Genomic DNA, 20,848 nt, shown 5'->3' with positions numbered 1-20,848 from the left:
TCTCTGAAATGGAGTTTAAATATCTTTTACTTGCTTTTTTTTGGTGTTATAGTAGTATATGTTGTATATGTCACGTCAAAGTTAAAAGTTATAATTCCTATAAATTTCCCCTTAGAACCATGTTAGTTCAGAACACCATTCGTGTATTTTCAGAGTTAGGAGAAGACTGATATTTTTAGTTCTTCTCCTGGAATTTGAGTTATAAATGTCTAAGTACCCAAAAAAAGTCTTCTATCACATTTAATAATCAATTTTACTTTTAATCTCTTCCTTTCCTTCAGTTTTCCTTTGCCCTGGACTACTAAAAGGAGTATACCAGAGTGAACATTTATTTGAATCTGATCACCAGTCAGGAGCCTGGTGTAAGGATCCACTGCAGGCTTCTGACAAGATTTACTACATGCCATGGACACCTTACAGAACTGACACTCTGACAGAATATTCTTCCAAAGATGATTTCATTGCTGGAAGGCCAACTACAACTTACAAGCTCCCACACAGAGTGGATGGCACCGGGTTTGTGGTGTACGATGGGGCTTTATTCTTCAACAAAGAAAGAACAAGGAACATTGTCAAATTTGATCTACGGACAAGAATAAAAAGTGGTGAAGCTATCATTGCTAATGCCAACTATCACGATACATCTCCTTATAGATGGGGAGGCAAATCTGATATAGACCTGGCTGTTGATGAGAACGGTCTTTGGGTGATCTATGCAACAGAACAAAATAATGGTAAAATAGTCATAAGTCAGCTAAACCCTTATACCTTGAGGATTGAAGGGACATGGGATACATCCTATGATAAAAGGTCAGCTTCCAATGCATTCATGATCTGTGGCATTTTATATGTAGTTAAATCTGTGTATGAAGACGATGATAATGAAGCTACAGGAAATAAAATTGACTATATATACAACACTGAACAAAGCAAGGAAAGTGTAGTGGATGTTCCATTTCCAAACTCATATCAGTATATTGCTGCAGTGGATTATAATCCAAGGGATAACCTTCTTTATGTATGGAACAACTACCATGTGGTTAAATATTCACTGGATTTTGGACCAATGGACAGCAGAACGGGTAAGGTTCTTTGATAAGTTTTATTTTCTGTCATATCTTGCTTTGCAACTAATTTAGTCTGTGGCTAAGGCCAATTTTTGTTCCTTCCATTAAAAGCAGCAGGATGGGAGTTTGACAGGAAAATAGAACAAAACTTTTATCTGTGAATGTTTTTCTGTCATCTTAAACAGCCTTCCTATCCTTGACTACTACTCCAGTGGAGATGAGAATGTGTATTTATCCCAAGCATATTTAAACTCAGTTACTGATGATCAACCCACTACCCCCACTGGAAGTTGGTTCCAAGCTTCTACTACTCTTTCTGTGAAATAATACTTTCTAACATTACTTCTGAACTTCCCTCCTGTCAGTTTGAGGTTGTGCTTCCATGTTCTTGATTTTTCCTTAATATTGTACAGCCTTTTAGAACCTTATTCACAGCCTTAATAGATTTAAAGGTTTCAATCATGTCTCCCATTTCCCTTTTGTCCTCTAGGCTGTACATATTCAGTTCGTCCAATCTCTCTTGATATGTTTTCTCCCTCAGACCTTGCACCATTTTTGTTGCCCATCTCTGGATTTGCTCAATGTTATCAATAACTCTTTATAAGTGAGGTCTCCAACAACTGGACACAGTATTCCAAATGGCATTTATCTAAAGTCCTATATAGATTATGATTTAGATTTACAATTTGATATTATATGTAAATTCACAAATTGTGCATTATTCAACAACCATGTTTAAACAAAATATATAGCTTACATGTCAGTCATAATCTTTATAGATAGTAAATATATTAAACCTCAGGTAGCAAGCCAAAGAGAGTTCAGTTTTAGGTTAACTGCATAGTTGCAGCGTATTAGAAAAAGCTGCTTTAGAATGTGAGGATCCATGTAGAAAGCATCTTTTGAATAATTAAAGCAGTTATGTCTTTCTAAGGTTTGTGCTGCTTCAGAAGCATCTGTACAAATAAAGGCAGAGGCAGAGGCAACCATACTGAGCTTTCAAAAGCTTTCAAAATATGCACTTTTCCTTATCTTCAAACTTAGAGCCTCTGACTTCTCAAATCAGAGTGATCCAGAAACATCAAGTTACAGAAACTGATTTTTGAATCAGAATAATCCCTAGATGCTATTAAAGTAACAAGCATACTTATCACTTCAGAGATAGGAAATTGACATTTTAATCTTATCTCTTATATGTTTCTGGATTACGTATCAATTACAGCTCAAAGGAAGGAAAATATAGTAAAATAGGACCCATTATATTGTAAAGGAAAACCAAACTGAGGAATATTGTTTCAGGAAAGAAAAGCAAATAAAGCAGTATAAGTTTTTCTATACTTTCATTCTTTTGGATACATTAAGGTGGTGATTAACTGAAAGCCTCAGGCTAGTTATTTTAAAAAACTGTAAATGCACCCACTACAAACAATTGCTGCCCTTTCTATTATAATAAAATACATAATATCAATAAAAATAGAAGAATACTTTCTGGATTTATTAAAAATTAAAAACATTTAGTGGAGTAGTTTGTTATTTAATAGAATGTTTACTTATTAGAGATAGATGTAGTTGTAGATAGACATAGACACACAGTAGACATACGCATACACATACACTGATTTCACTTGACTGGATTTGGGGATTTTGTGTTTTTTGTTTGTTTGTTTGTTTTTCCCACAAAGCAACCTAAACTTTGTGCAGCATAAAAAATAGTGTCATATAACAGGACATAGAAAAAGTAAAAATTGCCCTTTGGAAGAACAAACAAATCACTTAAAGGAGTTACAGATTCAATATAAGATTCTAAAATATTTTATTAATAAAAATAGAAATGACTGGCACTAAAGGAGTCCTGGTGGAAATTAATACAGACAGCCAAGATGAGAAATTCATCCCTCTTTTGGTATATTACTAAAGGACTGGGAAAATTGCTGACTCCTCTACTTCATCAAGTAGCCGCTCAAGCCTGAAAACAAGATTTTAAACAAGCTGTATGCAGACCCAGCTTGTAATATGAACAAAACTCAGATCAATTTGGATCAAATATATAATAGTGCCATTATGGTCATGTTTTGGGGAATGCAGGAGATCAAATCATATTTTTCATCCTGATTTATTTTTAAATTATTAATGTAACTAATTAAATATGTACATCAAAGCTTCAGCACAACTGCATGTTAATTTTTTAAAAATCCAAAAATTGATACCATAAAATAAAGAGTTAAAAGTAAATTAGGAACAAAAGGAGGCAGACATATACTTTATCTGGCAAGGTTTACATTGTGAATTTTAAATGTTAGAACATGCTCAAAATGCATGCAACATTTTTTTAAAAAAAGAAAACTACAGCAGCACACAGTAGGAAAACAGACTTGATTTACTTATACAAACAATGAGATGTATATTGCCCCTCCTGAGATTCTAGGCAGCTTACAATAAAGTAAAAATATAAATATCACTAAAAACATTAAATATTAAATTGCATATAAAAGGTAAAGGTTCCCCCGCACATGCATGCTAGTCGTTTCCGACTCTAGGGGCCGGTGCTCATCTCCATTTCAAAGCCGAAGAGGCAGCGTTTGTCCGAGGACATCTCTATGGTCATGTGGCCGGCATGACTAGACGCCAAAGGTGCACGGAACGCTGTTACCTTCCCACCGTAGTGGTCCCTATTTTTCTACTTGCATTTTTACGTGCTTTCGAACTGCTAGGTTGGCAGAAGCTGGGATGAGTAACAGGCACTCACTCTGTTACGCGGCACTCAGGATTCGACCCGCCAAACTGTCGACCTTCTGATCGACAAGCTCAGCGTTAGGGAGGAAGACAGAAGGGCAGGAGCATGAAAAATAGAGTATATCTGACAATAGGTACTACATACTAAAGCTATTACTAATTCAGTCCAGAGTTTTCAGACTGTTTTATTCCCAGAACAGTAGATTTTCTACATATTATCTCTACTAACATTTCATATTTTCTTTCCTGTTGCTGCTGTTTCCTTCTTTCTTCCCAGGCATGCATTCCCTCCTAGATCAAAATATGAGTAGATATTGGAGGATATTCCACCAAACAAGATACTAAGTTTATTCATGTAAAGTACATAGAAAGACCAAACCCAAATAAAATTCAGAGCGTTAGGTCCCAAAATCCTCCCCCAAAAAGCTCTGTCTTCAGCTTTTTCCAGAATGCAAACAATGTTGAAGAAAATGGGTGGTCATTCCAGAGGGCCAGCTCCCTCACCAAAAAACAGGTTCTGGGCCTCAGCCCTTTACTATCTGAAAATGGGGGAACACTAGTTGTTTCTCCCAGCATAATCAGGCTTATTCTAATAGAGAGATGCAATCCTGCAGATAACTAGGTTCCAAGCCCTACATGGCTTTATAGGTTAATAGGTAAAGGTAAAGGTTCCCCCGCACATGCATGCTACCAACACTTAAATTCCACTTGGAAGCTATTGTACTGGGAAGCTGATGCAGGACCTGCAAAATTAGTGCATTATGTGCCTAGTAGTCGACTCCTATGAGCACCTGAATCAATGGGTTTTGTATCAACTGAAGCTTCCAGATGTTCTTTAAAGGTAACCCCATGTAGAGTATGTTGTGTTGATCTAAATAGCTGGTTATGAGGATATGAGCCACTATAGTCAGGTCCTCTCATCCAAAGTAAGACTGCAACTGGTACACTAGTTAAAACTAGGCAAAGGTCCCCCTGGTCACAATTTCTACATGCTGATCTGGCAAGAGCCCTGAGTGCAGGAGGACCCTTGAGCCATGGATTTGCTCCTTCAGTAACCCTGTACAGAGATTAAATGGGTTATAGAGCATCCCCAATGCATATGCACAAACACTAGCTCTTTCTTCCTAGAGCTTTTTTGTTGTTGTTGTTTCTTCAATCCACACCCACACAGCCCTCGGGCACCAAGACTGACAGCTTCTCTGGCTGAACTAGGTTGCCATGCATAGTTGGATACCATGTTATATTGATGATACTAGACCACAATCATAAGATATTTCTCCAGAAGCTACATGTAAATGATAAATAGCAAGACAAAAAAAGAGACTGACCCCTGGGGTATTCCACAAAGGAGTAAGCATGGTACTGATCTCTCCTCCAACTACCACTGATTGTAACAAACTACTAAGAAAGGAGCCGAACCACTTGCAGACAGTGCCTCCTCCAATCACTAATCTTTACAGCCATCTAGAAGGACGCCATGGGTCAGTGGTATTAAAAGCTGCTGAAAAGTCCAAAAGCACCAAGTCAAGCATATTGTCCCTGTCTAGGTCTCAACATAGGTCATCTGTTACAGTTACCAGTGTCAAGTAAAGTGTGTAAAGAGTGCTTTACTTCCAGATACACATTTATTAGATGAAAACTTATATAGAGAAAAGCAAGGAATAAATTTACCAGATAAATGATACAATTATCAGTTCTCCACTGCCACCAACCCTTTTCTGTGCAGGACAGATTCATCTATGGAAGCACTATTTCATAATTAAATAAACCTATAAAATACAGTTCTAGAACTAAATTACTTTTTACAAATTTTCCTTTCAATATAAGCATAATAGTTGTTAGTTGCGAAGTTGTGTCCGGCCCATTGCGACCCCATGGACAATGTTCCTCCAGGCCTTCCTGTCCTCTACCATCTTCTGGAGTCCATTTAAGCTCATACCTACTGCTTCAGTGACTCCATCCAGCCACCTCATTCTCTGTCGTCCCTTTTTTCTCTTGCCCTCAATCTTTCCCAGCATTAGGCTCTTCTCCAGTGAGTCCTTCCTTCTCATAAGGTGGCCAAAGTATTTGAGTTTCAACTTCAGGATCTGGCCTTCTAAAGAACAGTCAGGGTTGATCTCCTCTAGGACTGACCGGTTTGATTGCCTTGCAGTCCAGGGGACTTGCAGGAGTCTTCTCCAGCACCATAGTTCAAAGGCCTCAATTCTTTGGCACTCAGCCTTTCTTACGGTCCAACTTTCACAGCCATACATTGCAACTGGGAAGACCATAGCCTTGACTATACGCACTTTTGTTGGCAGGGGGATGTCTCTGCTTTTTAGTGTGCTGTCTAGATTTGCCATGGCTTTCCTCCCCAGGAGCAAGCGTCTTTTAATTTCTTGGCTACACTTCCCAACTGCAGTGATCTTGGAGCCCAGGAAAATAAAATCTGTCACTACCTCCATTTCTTCCCCATCTATTTGCCAGGAATTAAGAGGGCTGGATACCATGATCTTGGTTTTCTTAATGTTGAGGGCATAGTAGTATGCACATTAACATAAGTATGAATATATGGACATCTTAATTAGCTGAAAGCAGTAGAACTATATTTTAAAATATAAACCTAGACCTAGAATTCCAAAAAAAAGTTGTCCACTCTTTTCTGTCTCCTACACATACCGGTACTTTAGGAGCTGCCTAGCGTTATATGAATTCTCATCCCTCAAAAGTTTTGTTACACTGTCAGTATCTGAAGATCTATTCTACTGCCAAATAAGGTCTGTTCCCCCCCCCAAAAAAAATCTTTCTTGAGGTGGTATATAATTGGGAGGAGAATAAATAATGTGATTTTTTTTAGTTTCTTCCCTACAATAGATTTATTCATAATGAACCAAGGAAATGTGGACAAATATCCCATAGAGGATTGTTGGAGGCCTGACATACATTTTAAGGAAAGAAAAGGAAGAATAAATTTGAAAAATAGGGTAATTTATCATGCTTCCTTTTAAATTTATGATACCATTTGAAAAAAATGAAGCTATTGATGATTTCCATGTCAGCCCCAAATCATAGTCATAAATCTGGCTCTGTGGGTTGACTCTGTTATAAATAAATACGTTCAGGGCAGGAGTAATGTAATTCAGATTTGGTCTTGGTGGATAAATTTGAACTCGGCCTCCTGATCTCAACTATTTTTGACAGTATAAAATAGATAAATGATATCTTGGCATTTATCAAGGTTATAATCCTGATTTATTAATTCTTGCTGTTATACATGGTACAGCGGTTTCTACTTGTAGGAATGCTGCTGAAAGCCCAGGAAGAAAAGCCCAAACTGATCAGTAAACTTATTTTGTGAGAATCCCTTGGGCCTTATTACTATCTATTCTTTACATAGATTTTTTTCAATGTGGAAAGAAAAAAAAGCATTCATTGTGTAGCAGATTACTTAGACTGAGTCCCATATAATATTATTGAATGAGTCTGTGTCTGTGTACGTACTTCTTGTCCTGCTAGATCTCTCAGTGGCATTTGATACAATCAACCATGGAGTACTTCAATGGCACAATATTATTTCTGTACATTCTGCTGTATATTTCTTGAGTGAGTAGTTCTATGTGCAATACACCAGGCAATGCCAAATTTAGGCATAAGCTAAAAAAGCTACCACTTAGGTCTAGAATAATAGAATCATAAGGCTGGAAGAATTGGAAGTTGTGATCCAACATGCTGGGCAGCCACTTGGGGAAGCAAAGCTGGGCTGGGCCAGGCCGCGGGGTCCTGGCACTCCAGGAGGTTGAGGGCTGGGCCCCCACCAACCAAGGCCCCGGGCAGCCTGCTCCACTGTCCAGGGGTCCCGCACATGGCCTGAGAGGGACAGCAAGGCTCCTTCATTGGACTAGGCCCCGGCACCTACCCGGTCCTGCCATCCCTGCTGGAGACCCCCAGATTCCCCCCTACCAGATCCCCCATAGGTGCTCCCTGATGCGAGTGACGTTGAACCAGCTAGCCCCCCCCAGCCATGCCCACGCAGTCAGCCACAACCACCCATTGAGAGCAACCACAATGCTGATGTGGCCCTCAATGAAATCAAGTTTGACACCCCTACTTTATGATCTTTGTTGCATTTCTCTGCACTAGGGTTTCAGCATCTTTTTTATACTGTGGTGATCAGAACTGGACACAGTATTCCAAGTGTGGCCTCACTAATGCAGTATAAAGCAGCACTGTCACTTCTTGTGATCTTGATACTATATTGCTCTGTTGATACATCCTAGAACTTTATTGGCTTTGTTGGTAGCTGCAATACACTGCTGGCTCATATTTAAGTGGAGGTCCATCAGGACACCAAGATCCCTCTCACAGTTAGTAGTGTTGAGCCACGTACTGCCTATTCTATAGCTGTGCTTTTGGGGGAAGGGGGGGTTGCTGACAAAGTCTAGAACCTTGCTTTCTCTTCACTGAACTGCATCTTGTCTAGGGCCTAATGCTCAAATCTATCAAGATCCTTCTGAATCACGAATTTATCTTCCAGGCTGTTGGCAATTCTCCCCAGTTTGGTGTTGTCTGCAAATTGGTTGACTTCCCCTTGTAACCCCTCATCTAGATCATTTATGAAGATGTTGAAGAACACTGTGGCCAGGACAGCACACTATATATAGCTTCCTAGCTTTATATAGATTAGGGCCTCACCAAATCTAAATAAAGCACTAGTTCAAGGCTAAGCCCCATTAGAAATAAAATGTATGTTGACTGTTCTGGCCCCTTTTAAAAAAACAAACAAAAAACTTTAAGGTACCGTAACTATTTTGGTGGTCAGATTTGATTACTAATTCTTATTTGCAAAATTCATCCATCTTTGTGAACCTACCATCAGACCTAACTGGGTGGAGGGAACGTGAATAATGACATTATTGTCAATATATATCAAAATAAGTACTTTCTAGTCCAGAATAAATGGAAAAAACTGAAGAGATGAAAACTCAAGTACTAGATTTTTTATTTGAAAAGAAAAAGGGACAAAAGCAGTGCTTTTTTTGTAAAAGAAAAAGGTGCCGGAACTCACACATGTCATACAACCCGCCTTGCTTACCCTGCAAGGTACCATCCAAAAAAGGTGCCGGAACTCCGTTCTGAGCGTTATATGAGAAAAAAAGCCCTGAACAAAAGATAATTCTTTTTTATACTTCTTAATACTTTCCGTTCTAAAACTTCTAATGAATTGAAATTGCTTTCTAAATAGTAATAGAAAAAGAAAAAAACCAGGATACAAACATAACAAGTGCATGAAACAAGTAAACATACAATAGAAAATAAAATAAAATATTGAAGGATTTTACTTTATATAGCACTGGTATGACTTTATAACCAGCAATTAAAGTCTATTAATTGCAGGTGCTTTGGCTAGCAATTATTGACTACTAAGTCAAAGGCAAACAAAGCCAAGCAAAGTCTAGAAAACTTGCAAAGATATTTCCAGGAATCATTTATTTATTTAGAAGCTTAACAGTTCTTGCCACCTATTTTAATGTGGAATTGCTTTACAAAAGATGAAAGCCTTGGTATTTACTAAAGGCCAAGCTAAATGTGTATGGCAAATTAATGGAAGCCACTATCAAGCAAGTTATGTTCTACTAAATAACCTTCTTAGAAACATACTGTATTTAATGCAAGAAATTCATTGAAGATGCAAATTTAGTATTGTATAAAGCACAGGTGTCAAACTTGCCATGTCACATGACATGTCGCAAAGTAACTTTTAAATTGCCAGAGATGGGGTAGGCATGGCCTCTGTATGATGCAACCGGCCCACGGGTGGCCAGTTTGATACGCCTAGTATAGAGAATTCCAGAGGAATAGCAACTTTATTGTTAGATTGTAGTAACGGTGATCAGCAGACCTTCTTTAAAATAAAGGTGACAGTCAAATTATATGATTCCTGCTTATATTTAAATAGGATTTTGGTCAATGGGAAGTAAAGTAGTCCAAATTTTTAAACACTTTAATTCTTCAGAATGTATCAAACACATTACAATACTACTGGATTTTGAGTGGCTTGTAATTGAGGTTAGACCTTGGATATATTTATATAATCTTAGCTAAAATTGATTTTTGCCCCATCTGCCTGACTTGTTTAACCCATTTGGATAGGTATTTCCTAATATATAAAGGACATTTTGGAAAGAAAAGCATTCATTTCATGCATTTCCTCCATGTGCTTAGTTTCAATGAGGATTCACAGAAAAGAAACTACTCTTGATCAACACATTTGGGGCACTACGCATGCATAAACTTGCATGCTCTCCTTTATTAACTTATACTTAGATTGCTAGAAAAAAACTTACCATTGGGAGATTATACCTTATAATTATTATAATTTAAGAGTCCCAAAATAATGAAGGGGCTTTGGTTTGGCTACCAGTCTTATTTGAGAAAAGCTGTAATGCCCCATAACTAAGTACATCTCTTAATGTGAAATAATGGGAGATAATGAGATAATGGAATTGAACTGCTGCCACTACCTGTATTGTAGAGATTCTCCAATTCACTCTTATTTGTCCTCTCCGCTTTTTAAATATATCCCTACTTTGTTTAATGAAAATCCAGACACTTCTGATAAAATTGGTAAGTTTTGCAATATTGTTTAAACAACTTATTCAAAACAATTTAATTAGTTTTGGTTATTTGCTATTTGCACATTAGCATCTTGTTGAACTGCAAATTAGATTATGATGGTAATATTCTGCCCTCTCTGAATGTTGTTCTGTACTTGACTAAGATCATATTTTATTATTAAACCTATTATTAACAATTGCTGCAGAATAAAGCAGTGATAATTGTGCTTCCCACCTGCATGATTTTCATTCAGAAATTATTTTCTTCTTCCCTTTATTTACATTTATAGAGAAGAGATTTACTATTCATTTTAAGGACTCTTTGAACAACTAATTGGCCTAAACTATTTAGGTTTCCATTCTATTTCCTTCTTTATGAATTGGAACAGTTAAACTCATTAAGCAATATGTAGAAATATTGCCAGTATTATTAAACAAACTGAAAAAAATTCTGGATTTTGTTTCTATATTTCAGAGGATAAAATATCTTCAATGATTTTCACAAGAACCTTTATGAAGCTACAGAATCTGGTCTTGCATTTTTGAAATAGTTTCTGATAGCAAAAGAGGAAAGTTAGCAGAAAGGAATGAATTATTTTCATATCAGAAGAGTGTGTGTGTGTGTGTGTGTGTGTGTGTGTGTGTGTGTATTCTCAGCCTTTTGACTAAAATCAAGTGTAGTATATGGATTAGTAATTTGTCTTCTCAAACTGGTAATTTAAAAATTGTGTGTTAATCAACTGTATATAGCCACCCATATTATCAAAGGTAACTCTGGGTGGTGAACAAGAATTAATAAGAACAATAAATAAAAATGAAAATTTCTGGTCACCCTTTTCAATGAATGTTGAGCCTTAGTCATACCATACATCCCTCTAATGATTGAATTTCAAACCTGTTTTTTTATTGTATGCAGAGATGTACTATAATTCCAAATTAAACTGGGAGTGGGTTTCCTCTTGAACTATACCAAACACTTCTGGGATGCTTCTCTTCCAGGGACGATTCAGCAGTTTGGGTAAATAAATACTCTGAACTAGATGTGGATTTGGCAATTTCCCCCAAAGATCTTAGTTTCAGTGAGGAATTAAAATGATTCTCAATAAACATATTACAATTTTTTTTAAAAAAAAGTCTAATTACCTTAGCCTTGGAGATGGTATGAAAAATCTGCAAGTTATACCTCTATCAAGACACCAGTACCAAAATTACTATTTACTATCAACCTTTTTTCAAGATATGTCTGACAAGCTTTCTCATTTTCTCCTTCCCTGTCCACATTTTCACTCTTCCCCATTCCTTCTTTTCCATGTGCATCTCTTAATGTCAATTTCCCTTCCCCATCTCCATCCTGAGATTTTCCTTCTTTCCTATTTTCAGTAAGGAAAAGAAAAGAATGTGTGTGCATAATGTCAATATTTTGCGTGGGTGAGCAAGAAAGTTTCTCAAATGCAGAGTACAATTAATTTTGAAAATAGGGTGCAATATTTCACAAGGAATTCATTTGAATTCATTGAAATACTTCATTAGTAGCTATTCATTGAAATACTAATACTTCACATGATTTTGATTCTATACAACCAAGGATTATATTTGCTTTTTAGGGGGGCGACAGCAGCCACAGCAGCAATTCTTGGTTGTATAAACAGAAGCATACACTAGAATCAAAATCACATGAAGTACTATTACCACTTTATAAAGCCCTAGTAAGACCACACCTGGAATGCAGAAGCCAATTTTCGTCACTATATCGCAAAAAAGATGTTGAGAGTTTGGAAAAAATTCAGAGAAGAGCAACTAAGATGATAAAAGGCCTGGAGACTAAAACATACAAAGAACGGCTGCAGGACTTGGGTTTGGCTAGTCTAAAGAAAAGAAGAAATAGGGGAGACATGGTAGCAGTGTTCCCATATTTGAGAGCTGCTACAAAGAAGAGGGGGTCAATTTATTTTCCAAAGCAGCAGAAGGCAAGACAAGAAACAATGGATGGAAATTAATCAAAGAGAGAAGCAACTTCCTAACAATGAGGACAATTAACCAGTGGAACACTTGCCTTTAGAAGTTGTAGGTGCTTCATCACTGGAGGTTTTTAAGAAAAGACTGGACAGCCACCTGTCTGAAATGGTTTAGGGTCTCCTACTTGAGCAGGGCGTTGGACTAGAAGAACTCCAAGATGCCTTCCAGCTCTATTCTGATAGATTGAAACGATATGAATTCATTTTTTGGTCAAGCCCTGGCCTCTATTGCATTAGAATTCCTGTCAGGTACATATGCAATCTTATATAGATGTGTGCAGAAATATTATCCCTCTCTCTGGGGAGGAAGATAAATTATTTGTAATAAATCGTCCTCTCTTTTCTTAATCCCAAAATTCATTTCCTTGTCGGTTAAGATTAGGTTTGGCCCCACTGCTTTGTGTGTCAGTGTAGGGCAGCTTTACCTCCCTCTCAAGTGACTCCATACTTTTTGAATGATATTTTCTTGTAGGTCCTAAATAAGAACGCAAATGGAATTTGCTTACAGGTTATTTTATACTAAATTGCCAGGTCTCCAATAAGAAACATACTGTATAATAGTCTATTCTCAGCTTAAAAACTTTGAACAAAGCAGCATACATTAGGAAAATATATTTAGGGAAATTATTCAAAGCCACTTATTAAAAGAGTTGTATAAAAATAAGCACTTATTGATCATTTTATTATCAACAGTTTACATTAGGAAAAGTTGCATAACTTTAAGATAAAGAATACAGACTTCAGAATAACAGACTTGGAAAAGCACTTGGAGGACTTCTAGTCCAACCCCCTGCTCAAGCAGGATATCCTATGCCAGGGGTAGACAACCTTGGCTCTTTTATGACTCGTGGACTTCAACTCCCAGAATTCCTGAGCCAGCTTGGCTGGCTCAGGAATTCTGGGAATTGAAGTCCACGAATCATAAAAGAGCCAAGGTTGCCTACCCCTGTCCTATACCATTCCAGATAAATGTCCGGTCACGTCTTCAAACCTCCAGTGGCAGAGCACCCATCACTTCTGGAGGCAAGACCTTCCACTGATTAATTGTTCTAACTGTCAGGAAAATTCTGAGTTGAGTCTCTCCTTGATAAGTTTCCATCCATTATTTTTTGTCTTACCCTCAGGTGCTTTGGAGAATAGGTTGACCCTATTTTGTCTGTGACATCCCTTCAAATATTGGAAGACTGCTACCATGTCACTCCTAGTCCTTCTCTTCACTAGACTAGACATACCTAGTTCCTGCAACCATGCATCATAGGTTTTAGCTTCCAGGCCCCCTTACCATCTTTGTTATTCTTCTCTGCACCCTTTCTAGAGTCTCAACATCTTTTTTTGTATAGTGATGACCAAATCTGGTTGCAGTCTTCCAAAAGTGGTCTTATCAGGCAGTATAAGATGACACTACCATGTTTCTCCAAAAAAATAAGACCTACCCTGAAAATAAGCTCTAGCTTGATTGTTTTGCAGTGGGCCTAACATAAGCCCTATTCCAAAAATAAGCCCTAGTTTTGGGGCGAGGCACACCTAAAAATCAAGTGGGGGTGGGGGTGGAGCTGCACCACATGCCCTGCACCCATTCAATCCATATCTCAGTTCTGCAAGGCCTCTGCAGCTGAGAACTGAGCTATGGATTGAATCCATAGCTCAGTTCTCGGTTCCAATGGACTTCTGAAAAGGCCTTTGACTGCAAAATGCAGGCGGGAGCTCCATTCTCAGCTGCAGAATGAAGCTGCTCCTTCAGCCGCAGAAGAAGTGGGCTGGCTGGGCAGTGCTGGCAGTGCTGAAGGTGAGTGGAAAAGACACACACACACACCTGAAAGTAAGACCTGCTGCCTCTTTTGGAAACACAGTAATAGCACACATGATTTTGAGACTATTTCTCTACTGATGCATCCCAATACTGATGCATTGGCTTTTTGGCCAGCTGTAGTACATTGCTGGCTCATATTTAAGTGGTTGTCCATCTGGATTCCTGGATCTCTCTCACATTTATTGCTGTTGAATAGGTACCACTTATTCTATACCTTTTTCTTGTCTAAATGTAAAACCTTAATTTTCTCACAGCTGAACTACATTTTGGTGGATAGGGATATTCAGGAAATAAACAATTTTCATGCAGTTATACCTTGAATATTTACTTCTATAAAGTGAGTATTTTCAAATTGATTCAAGCATTCATAAATCAAGGGTACCTGAAAAAGTCACAAGACAAACTATTGAAATTTTGGATTCTTTTCCCATGCTCAGTTTCATAATTGCTAGGAGAGGTTTAATCAGCACGCTGATTTTTACTTAAAGACATGATGTTGTTTGACTAGAGTCACTTGACAAACATTTGCTTTCCTTTCAAGCTAGAAAGCCCAATAGTATAGCACCATTTTAACAAGCAAAGAGTCTGGTGATTTTACTATTTTATTTTATTTTAATCATTTTGAGACATTGTTGTTGCTTTTTCTTTTCTTTGTCTTGTTTCACTTTCAAAATGTCATAGCCAATCCTAACAGGCAATATACAATTGAACTATTTCTTTATATTAGAAATGTTGAAGAAGAGGCTAAAACTCTCATCTCTGAGAAGGGCAAGCAGGCATAGTCCATACAGATGATATAGTCTGTATTTGATATTCTAGTTGCCAATATCCACTGCCAAGTTGCACTGCACTGCAATGTAAAGTTCTGATACAGAGTCACCAAGGAAAATCACCATAGGATGAAAAATGCAGGATAATCACATGAATTTAATTATCAGTAAATGAAATTGCTAATGGGAATATGCTCCCATAAAAATAGACAGTCTCCCCAACTATGTTATCTGCAGCAGAGTTGGAAGAATGGAAACACAACCACAGTAATTAATACTATTTAACCTATTTAACTATTTAATTATATGATAAAGGTAACGGTTTCCCCTGACCAGTCCTGTCTGACTCAAGGGAGTGGTGCTTCTTAACCCAGAGAGTCAGTGTTGTCCAAAGACATTTCCGTGGTCATGTGGCACAGAACACTGTTTTCTTCCCACTAAAGTGGTACCTATTTATCTACTCACATTTGCATGCTTCTGAACTGCTAGGTGGCAGGAGCTGGGGCAAGTAATAGGAGTTCACCCCATTGCACAGGACCCATGTCTCAAACTCAGGTTCTCAGCTTTCCAGCTAACAAGGTCAGCAACCACTGAACCATTGCACCCCCAACTATATACAATAAAAACTATATTTAACTTTTCCACTAATAATTTCAAAGAGAGGACAATATAAGTATTGAGCAAAGGTGGAATATAACACTAAAATAAAAGCAAACAAAAAATAGGGTAGTTTGAAGGATATGTTATTGCTGAAATATATTTCTCCAAAAAATAAAAGAAATATTTATTTTGTACTTAGGTTTGTCTTAAGACAGTTTATTATTTTTTAAGAAAATGAAATATTAATAAAAACCAACAAGCTATAAAAGTTACAATATCTTCTGAAGTGCCAGCATGCCTATTTTGATTGGAATCATGATAGAACACAGGGTAATAAATATTATATAGGCTTATATACATGCTGACTAAAATATCATGTATTCCTTGAGTATGTATCAATGCTGAATATGTAGATAGCTATGTGGTATTGTTTACCATATTTTTAAAACTGAAAGGGCCCAACAGGAATCTGACATCAAAGAACAACCCAATCCTTGCCCTTATCTTTACAGTATAAAAATAAGGACAAAAGATAAGTTTAGAAGTAAGGGAAAACTATAGATCAATTTTTAATGTTATCCAGCTGTGCGGGAAAGGGCTCACAGTTCAAAAGAGAGCTTTGGGAGATCTTTAAGAAATAGTCTTATAAATCTTGTTTTACATAGCTGTAATACAGACTGAAATTCTGTATTACAGCTTTATATTTCTAGTATTTTCTATCAAAGCTAATCCTGCTTGTAGAGGGAGCCAGATGATATGACCATTCTCAGAACAGAGGAAGCTGTTGTTCTTCTGCACTGGGCAGTTGCTTCTAATGTCCTTTCTGAAGGAGTTGTCAAAAGCAGCAATAAGTGAAGAGGGCAATACTCTGGTGGCTGCTGGGTCTTTTCTACTTCCTTGGATAATTAGTATTTGGGGTATAAAAGAAGTTATATTACATGCTTATTTCAAAGTAAAACAGAATCTATCATGATATAGATATAGCATTCCATCCATCAGGCTGGTGGCTTCAGCTTCCTTCTTCTGGGAGAAGCATGTGGTAGGAAGCTGAAGCCACCAGCCTGAGGATGACGGATGGGATTCCGTCGAAACGTTGCTCTTACACCTTCAATTCTACCTGGGAAAAAACCCGAATGACCAAAGATCCACAAACACCCGCGAAAACCTCAGAAAACATATATATTTTAGACTAAATAGAAATACTGTTTTCAACTCACAAAAACATAGAAGTTCGCTTTAATTCATTCACCCTAATCAAATCACACCTAGAGAATTTCATCCAATTCTGCCATTAAAGTTTTAAATAGGGTATAGACACAACAGAGAAGACCACGAAAGACAGCTCTTTTGCAACTTGAAGAAATATTGAGTAAACTGGATATGCTGAAGAAAAGACTGAAAGCAGAGAGAGCATGACAGCATTCTTCAAATACTTGGGACACTGTCACATCGAGGAAAACCAAGATTAATTTTGTAGTAGAATTGTAATGCAATTAAGTTACAATAAATTAAATTTAAGTTGAATATAATGAGAAATATCTTAAAAGTAAAAGCAGCTCAGTTGTGGACTCAATTACTTAGAGCAAGGGTAGACAATACAATGCATGCAGTATCAATATGCTTCCCAAATACTTCTCTTACAACCAGCCAGACATATGAAGACCGATTGCAGGAACTGGGTATGGCCAGTCTAGAGAAAAGAAGGAGTAGGGAAGACATGATAGCAGTATTCCAGTATTTGAGAGGCTGTGAGAAATAAGAGGGGCTCAACCTATTTTCCAAAGCACCAGAAGGCAAGACAAGAAACAATGGATGGAAACTAATTAAGGAAAGAAGGAACCTGAAATTAAGGAGAAACTTACTAACACTGAGAACAATCAACAGTGGAATGGCTTGCCTTCAAAAGTTGTGGGGGCTTCATCACTGGAGGCTTTTAAGAAGAGACTGGACAGCTATTATATGAAATAATATAGGTCTCCTGCTTGAGCAGAAGATTGGATTAAAAAACCTCCAAGGACTCTTCCAACTCTATTATTCTATTACCTGATTAAGGTTGATGGTGAAGAAGCCCTCAAGGTGCCATCTTCCTGTATTGGATTGCCTGGACTTTCTAGGAGTTTGGTAAAGTTTACCTTGGTGATGCAGCTGGCAACTCATAGCTATAGTGCTTATTTTCTATGTGTAATAGAGCCCAAGATAGGAACATGTCTATAAAAATAAGTTCTAATTGATTTACATCTGGATGAAATTCAAAGAATAGCAAAAGATTTAAAAAAAAACTGACTAAAGTCTAATGCAATACACAGAAAATATTATGCTAAGTATGGGAGAAAAACATGATACTAAGAGAGGAGAAATGTATTATGGAGAAATCTGTTTCACAGAAAGGCAAACTGGGGAAACAGGCAAATTATTTCTCAGAGTTCATAAGCACAAGTCAGAACTAGAGGAAATCCTCACAACATTCAAAAGCAGACCTTGGAGCCCACCGTACACCCCACAGAAATACCTATTACTTAGCAAGACAATCAAGTGTGTGTTAAATTTATATTCTGTGAAACAAGAATGGCTTGGAAATATACAAATGTTTCTATTACAGGAAGAGCTTATTTCTGAAAAATGAAGAACTAAATGAAGGATAAGGTTACTAGCATAATAATGGTTGAATGTACTGACCTACCCAATGAAACATTAGAATGTTCCATTAAATGTGTGTTTTTCAGCTCCAAAGCAGAATTCATTGAAATAAATAGGAAATGAAAATATGGGGGTTGGGATAAAAATTTAATAGCCCTGAAACAGAGAGATTAAGATTGCAATTTTGTGCATAAATTCCTGGAACTGAGCACCATTGTACTTAGTGGGGATGAATACTAAATAGATGTGCAAAGGATTACACTCTTAAAAATAAAGCAGCCTAAAACAACAAAAAAGAGATTTGAAAGAAACAAATCCCCAAAAGAGATTAGAAATGTAGTAGAGTGGGTTTGTCAACATGGGTTTGTCAAAAACAGATCATGCCAGACAAATCTTATTGCATTCTTTGACCAAGTGACAAAATTAGAGGACCAGAGGAATGCTGTGGATATAATTTACTTGGACTTCAGGAAGGCATTTGATAAAGTAGATCACAACCTTCTACTTGATAAGATAGAAAAATGCGGGTTAGATAGCATCACCACCAGATGGATTTATAGCTGGCTGACCAGCCGTACTCAGCGCGTGGTCCTCAATGGAACTGCATCTACATGGAGGGAAGTATGTAGTGGGGTGCCCCAGGGCTCTGTTCTGGGCCCAGTGCTCTTCAACATCTTCATCAATGATTTGGATGAAGGGATAAATGGGGAACTCATCAAATTTGCAGACGACACCAAGCTGGCAGGAATACATGGCTACATGGCTTAGGCCCGGGATATTTGCAGGACTGTCTGCTACCGAGGACGACTTCCCATCGCCCAGTGCGCTCACACAGAGAGGGCCTCCTCAGGGTGCCGTCGGCCAGACAATGTCGGCTGGCGACCCCCAGGGGGAGGGCCTTCTCTGTGGGAGCACCAGCCCTTTGGAACCAGCTTCCCCTTGAGCTTCGGATGGCCCCGGACCTCCGGTCCTTTCGCCGCAACCTCAAAACTTTTCTCTTCCATCAGGCTGACCTGGATTGATGATGGGTTTTTAAATATGTTTTAATTTTAATTGTAGTTAATTTATTTTGGGGCTGTTATTTAATTCGTTTTTTAATTTTTGTATTGTTGTTTTTATTGTTGTAAGCCGCCCTGAGTCCCTTGGGAGATAGGGCGGCATATAAGTCCCAAAAATAAATAAATAAATAAATAGCCAACACTCCAGAAGACAGGCTTAAGATACAGGAGGATCTGGACAGACTTGAAACCTGGGCGCTATCTAACAAAATGAAATTCAGTGGTGAAAAAAGTAAGGTTCTACATTTAGGCAAGAAAAACCAAATGTACAGGTATAGTATAGTGGGTACCTTGCTAAATAGTAGTAACTGTGAGAGGGGTCTCAGAGTCCTAGTGGACAGTCACTTAAATATGAGCCAGCAGTGTGCTGCAGCTGCCAAAAAAGCCAACACAGTGCTAGGCTGCATTAGCAGAGGAATAGAATCAAGATCACGTGAAGTATTAATACCACTTTACAATGCCTTGGTAAGGCCACACTTGGAATACTGCATCCAGTTTTGGTCACCATGATGTAAAAAAGATGTTGAGACTCTAGAAAGAGTGCAGAGAAGAGCAACAAAGATGATTAGGGGACTGGAGACTAAAACATATAAGGAACGGTTGCTGGAATTGGGTATGTTTAGTTTAATGAAGAGAAGGATGAGGGGGGACATGATAGCAGTGCTCCAATATCTCAGGGGCTGCCACAAAGAGGAGGGACTCAAGCTATTCTCCAAAGTGCCCAAAGGCAGGACAAGAAGCAACAGATGGAAACTAGTCAAGGAGACAAGCAACCTAGAACTAAGGAGAAACTTCTTGACAGTTAGAACAATTAATCAGTGGAACAACCTGCCTCCAGAAGCTGTGAATGCTCCAACACTGGAAGTTTTTAAGAAGAGACTGGACAGCCATTTGTCTGAAATGGTATAGGGTTTCCTGCCTGAGCAGGGGGTTGGACTAGATGACCTCCAAGGTCCCTTCCAACTTGATGATGATGATGATGATGTGTTTAAATACTCTGAGACCTACTCCAGGATAAAGCTGTATAACACAGTACTGTAAATGATAGTTAAAGTAGCCAAATATCAACCTAAGTCATCAAGGATTCTATCATACTTATTAAATCTTCAGCTGATGGGCTGCAGATAATTAGATGTAATTTTGAAGTTGCTCAGCCCATCCCACTGGGTGATTTTGCTTTTCAACTTTGTAATGTACTTTTGGAAGTGCAAGTGAGCAGAATTGCACACAAGTGTTCTGAACATAGTCATATTATTAAAGTTGTTGAAATTGTAGCATCTTTATGTAAAGGCCACTTACATTCTTTCTCCCAGTATGGAGTTTAGCTTCTTTATAGTAAGTGGATTCACTTTCCAGGCCATTCATGGTCAGCTCTGACTCCAGTAGTATGCCTCTTAAAGAAAATTTAGAGTAGGTTGAAAGAAGATTAATGAAGATGAGCAAGAGACTGTGAGGAGAGACTGAGATTTTCGTCTTTGAGAATAATAGGATAGCTTAGTTCAAGCTTGTGAAAAAATGTCAGTTAGAAGAAACTCATACCTTGCACTTTAACACTGTAAAAATAA

General features: G+C 37.9%; 1 protein-coding gene across 17 annotated transcripts in view; it reads left to right on the top strand.

Moving 5' to 3' along the window:
* The window catches only part of ADGRL3 (adhesion G protein-coupled receptor L3), a gene marked incomplete at its 3' end in the record, with an annotated part of 394,935 nt that overhangs the window by 86,973 nt on the left and 287,114 nt on the right, over positions 1-20,848 (top strand). For all 17 annotated transcript variants that reach the window (XM_083351852.1, XM_083351853.1, XM_083351851.1 and 14 more), the window contains one exon: positions 282-1,082. In XM_083351852.1, the coding sequence (XP_083207978.1) occupies positions 282-1,082 (801 nt within the window). The remainder of the gene's footprint in view (positions 1-281; positions 1,083-20,848) is intronic.

Source organism: Vipera ursinii (genome assembly GCF_947247035.1).
Source record: "Vipera ursinii genome assembly, chromosome: 2".
NCBI classification, from domain to species: Eukaryota; Metazoa; Chordata; class Lepidosauria; order Squamata; family Viperidae; genus Vipera; species Vipera ursinii.
The sequence above is the reverse complement of the archived record's forward strand: the minus strand, read 5'-3'. Positions and strand labels throughout refer to the sequence as shown.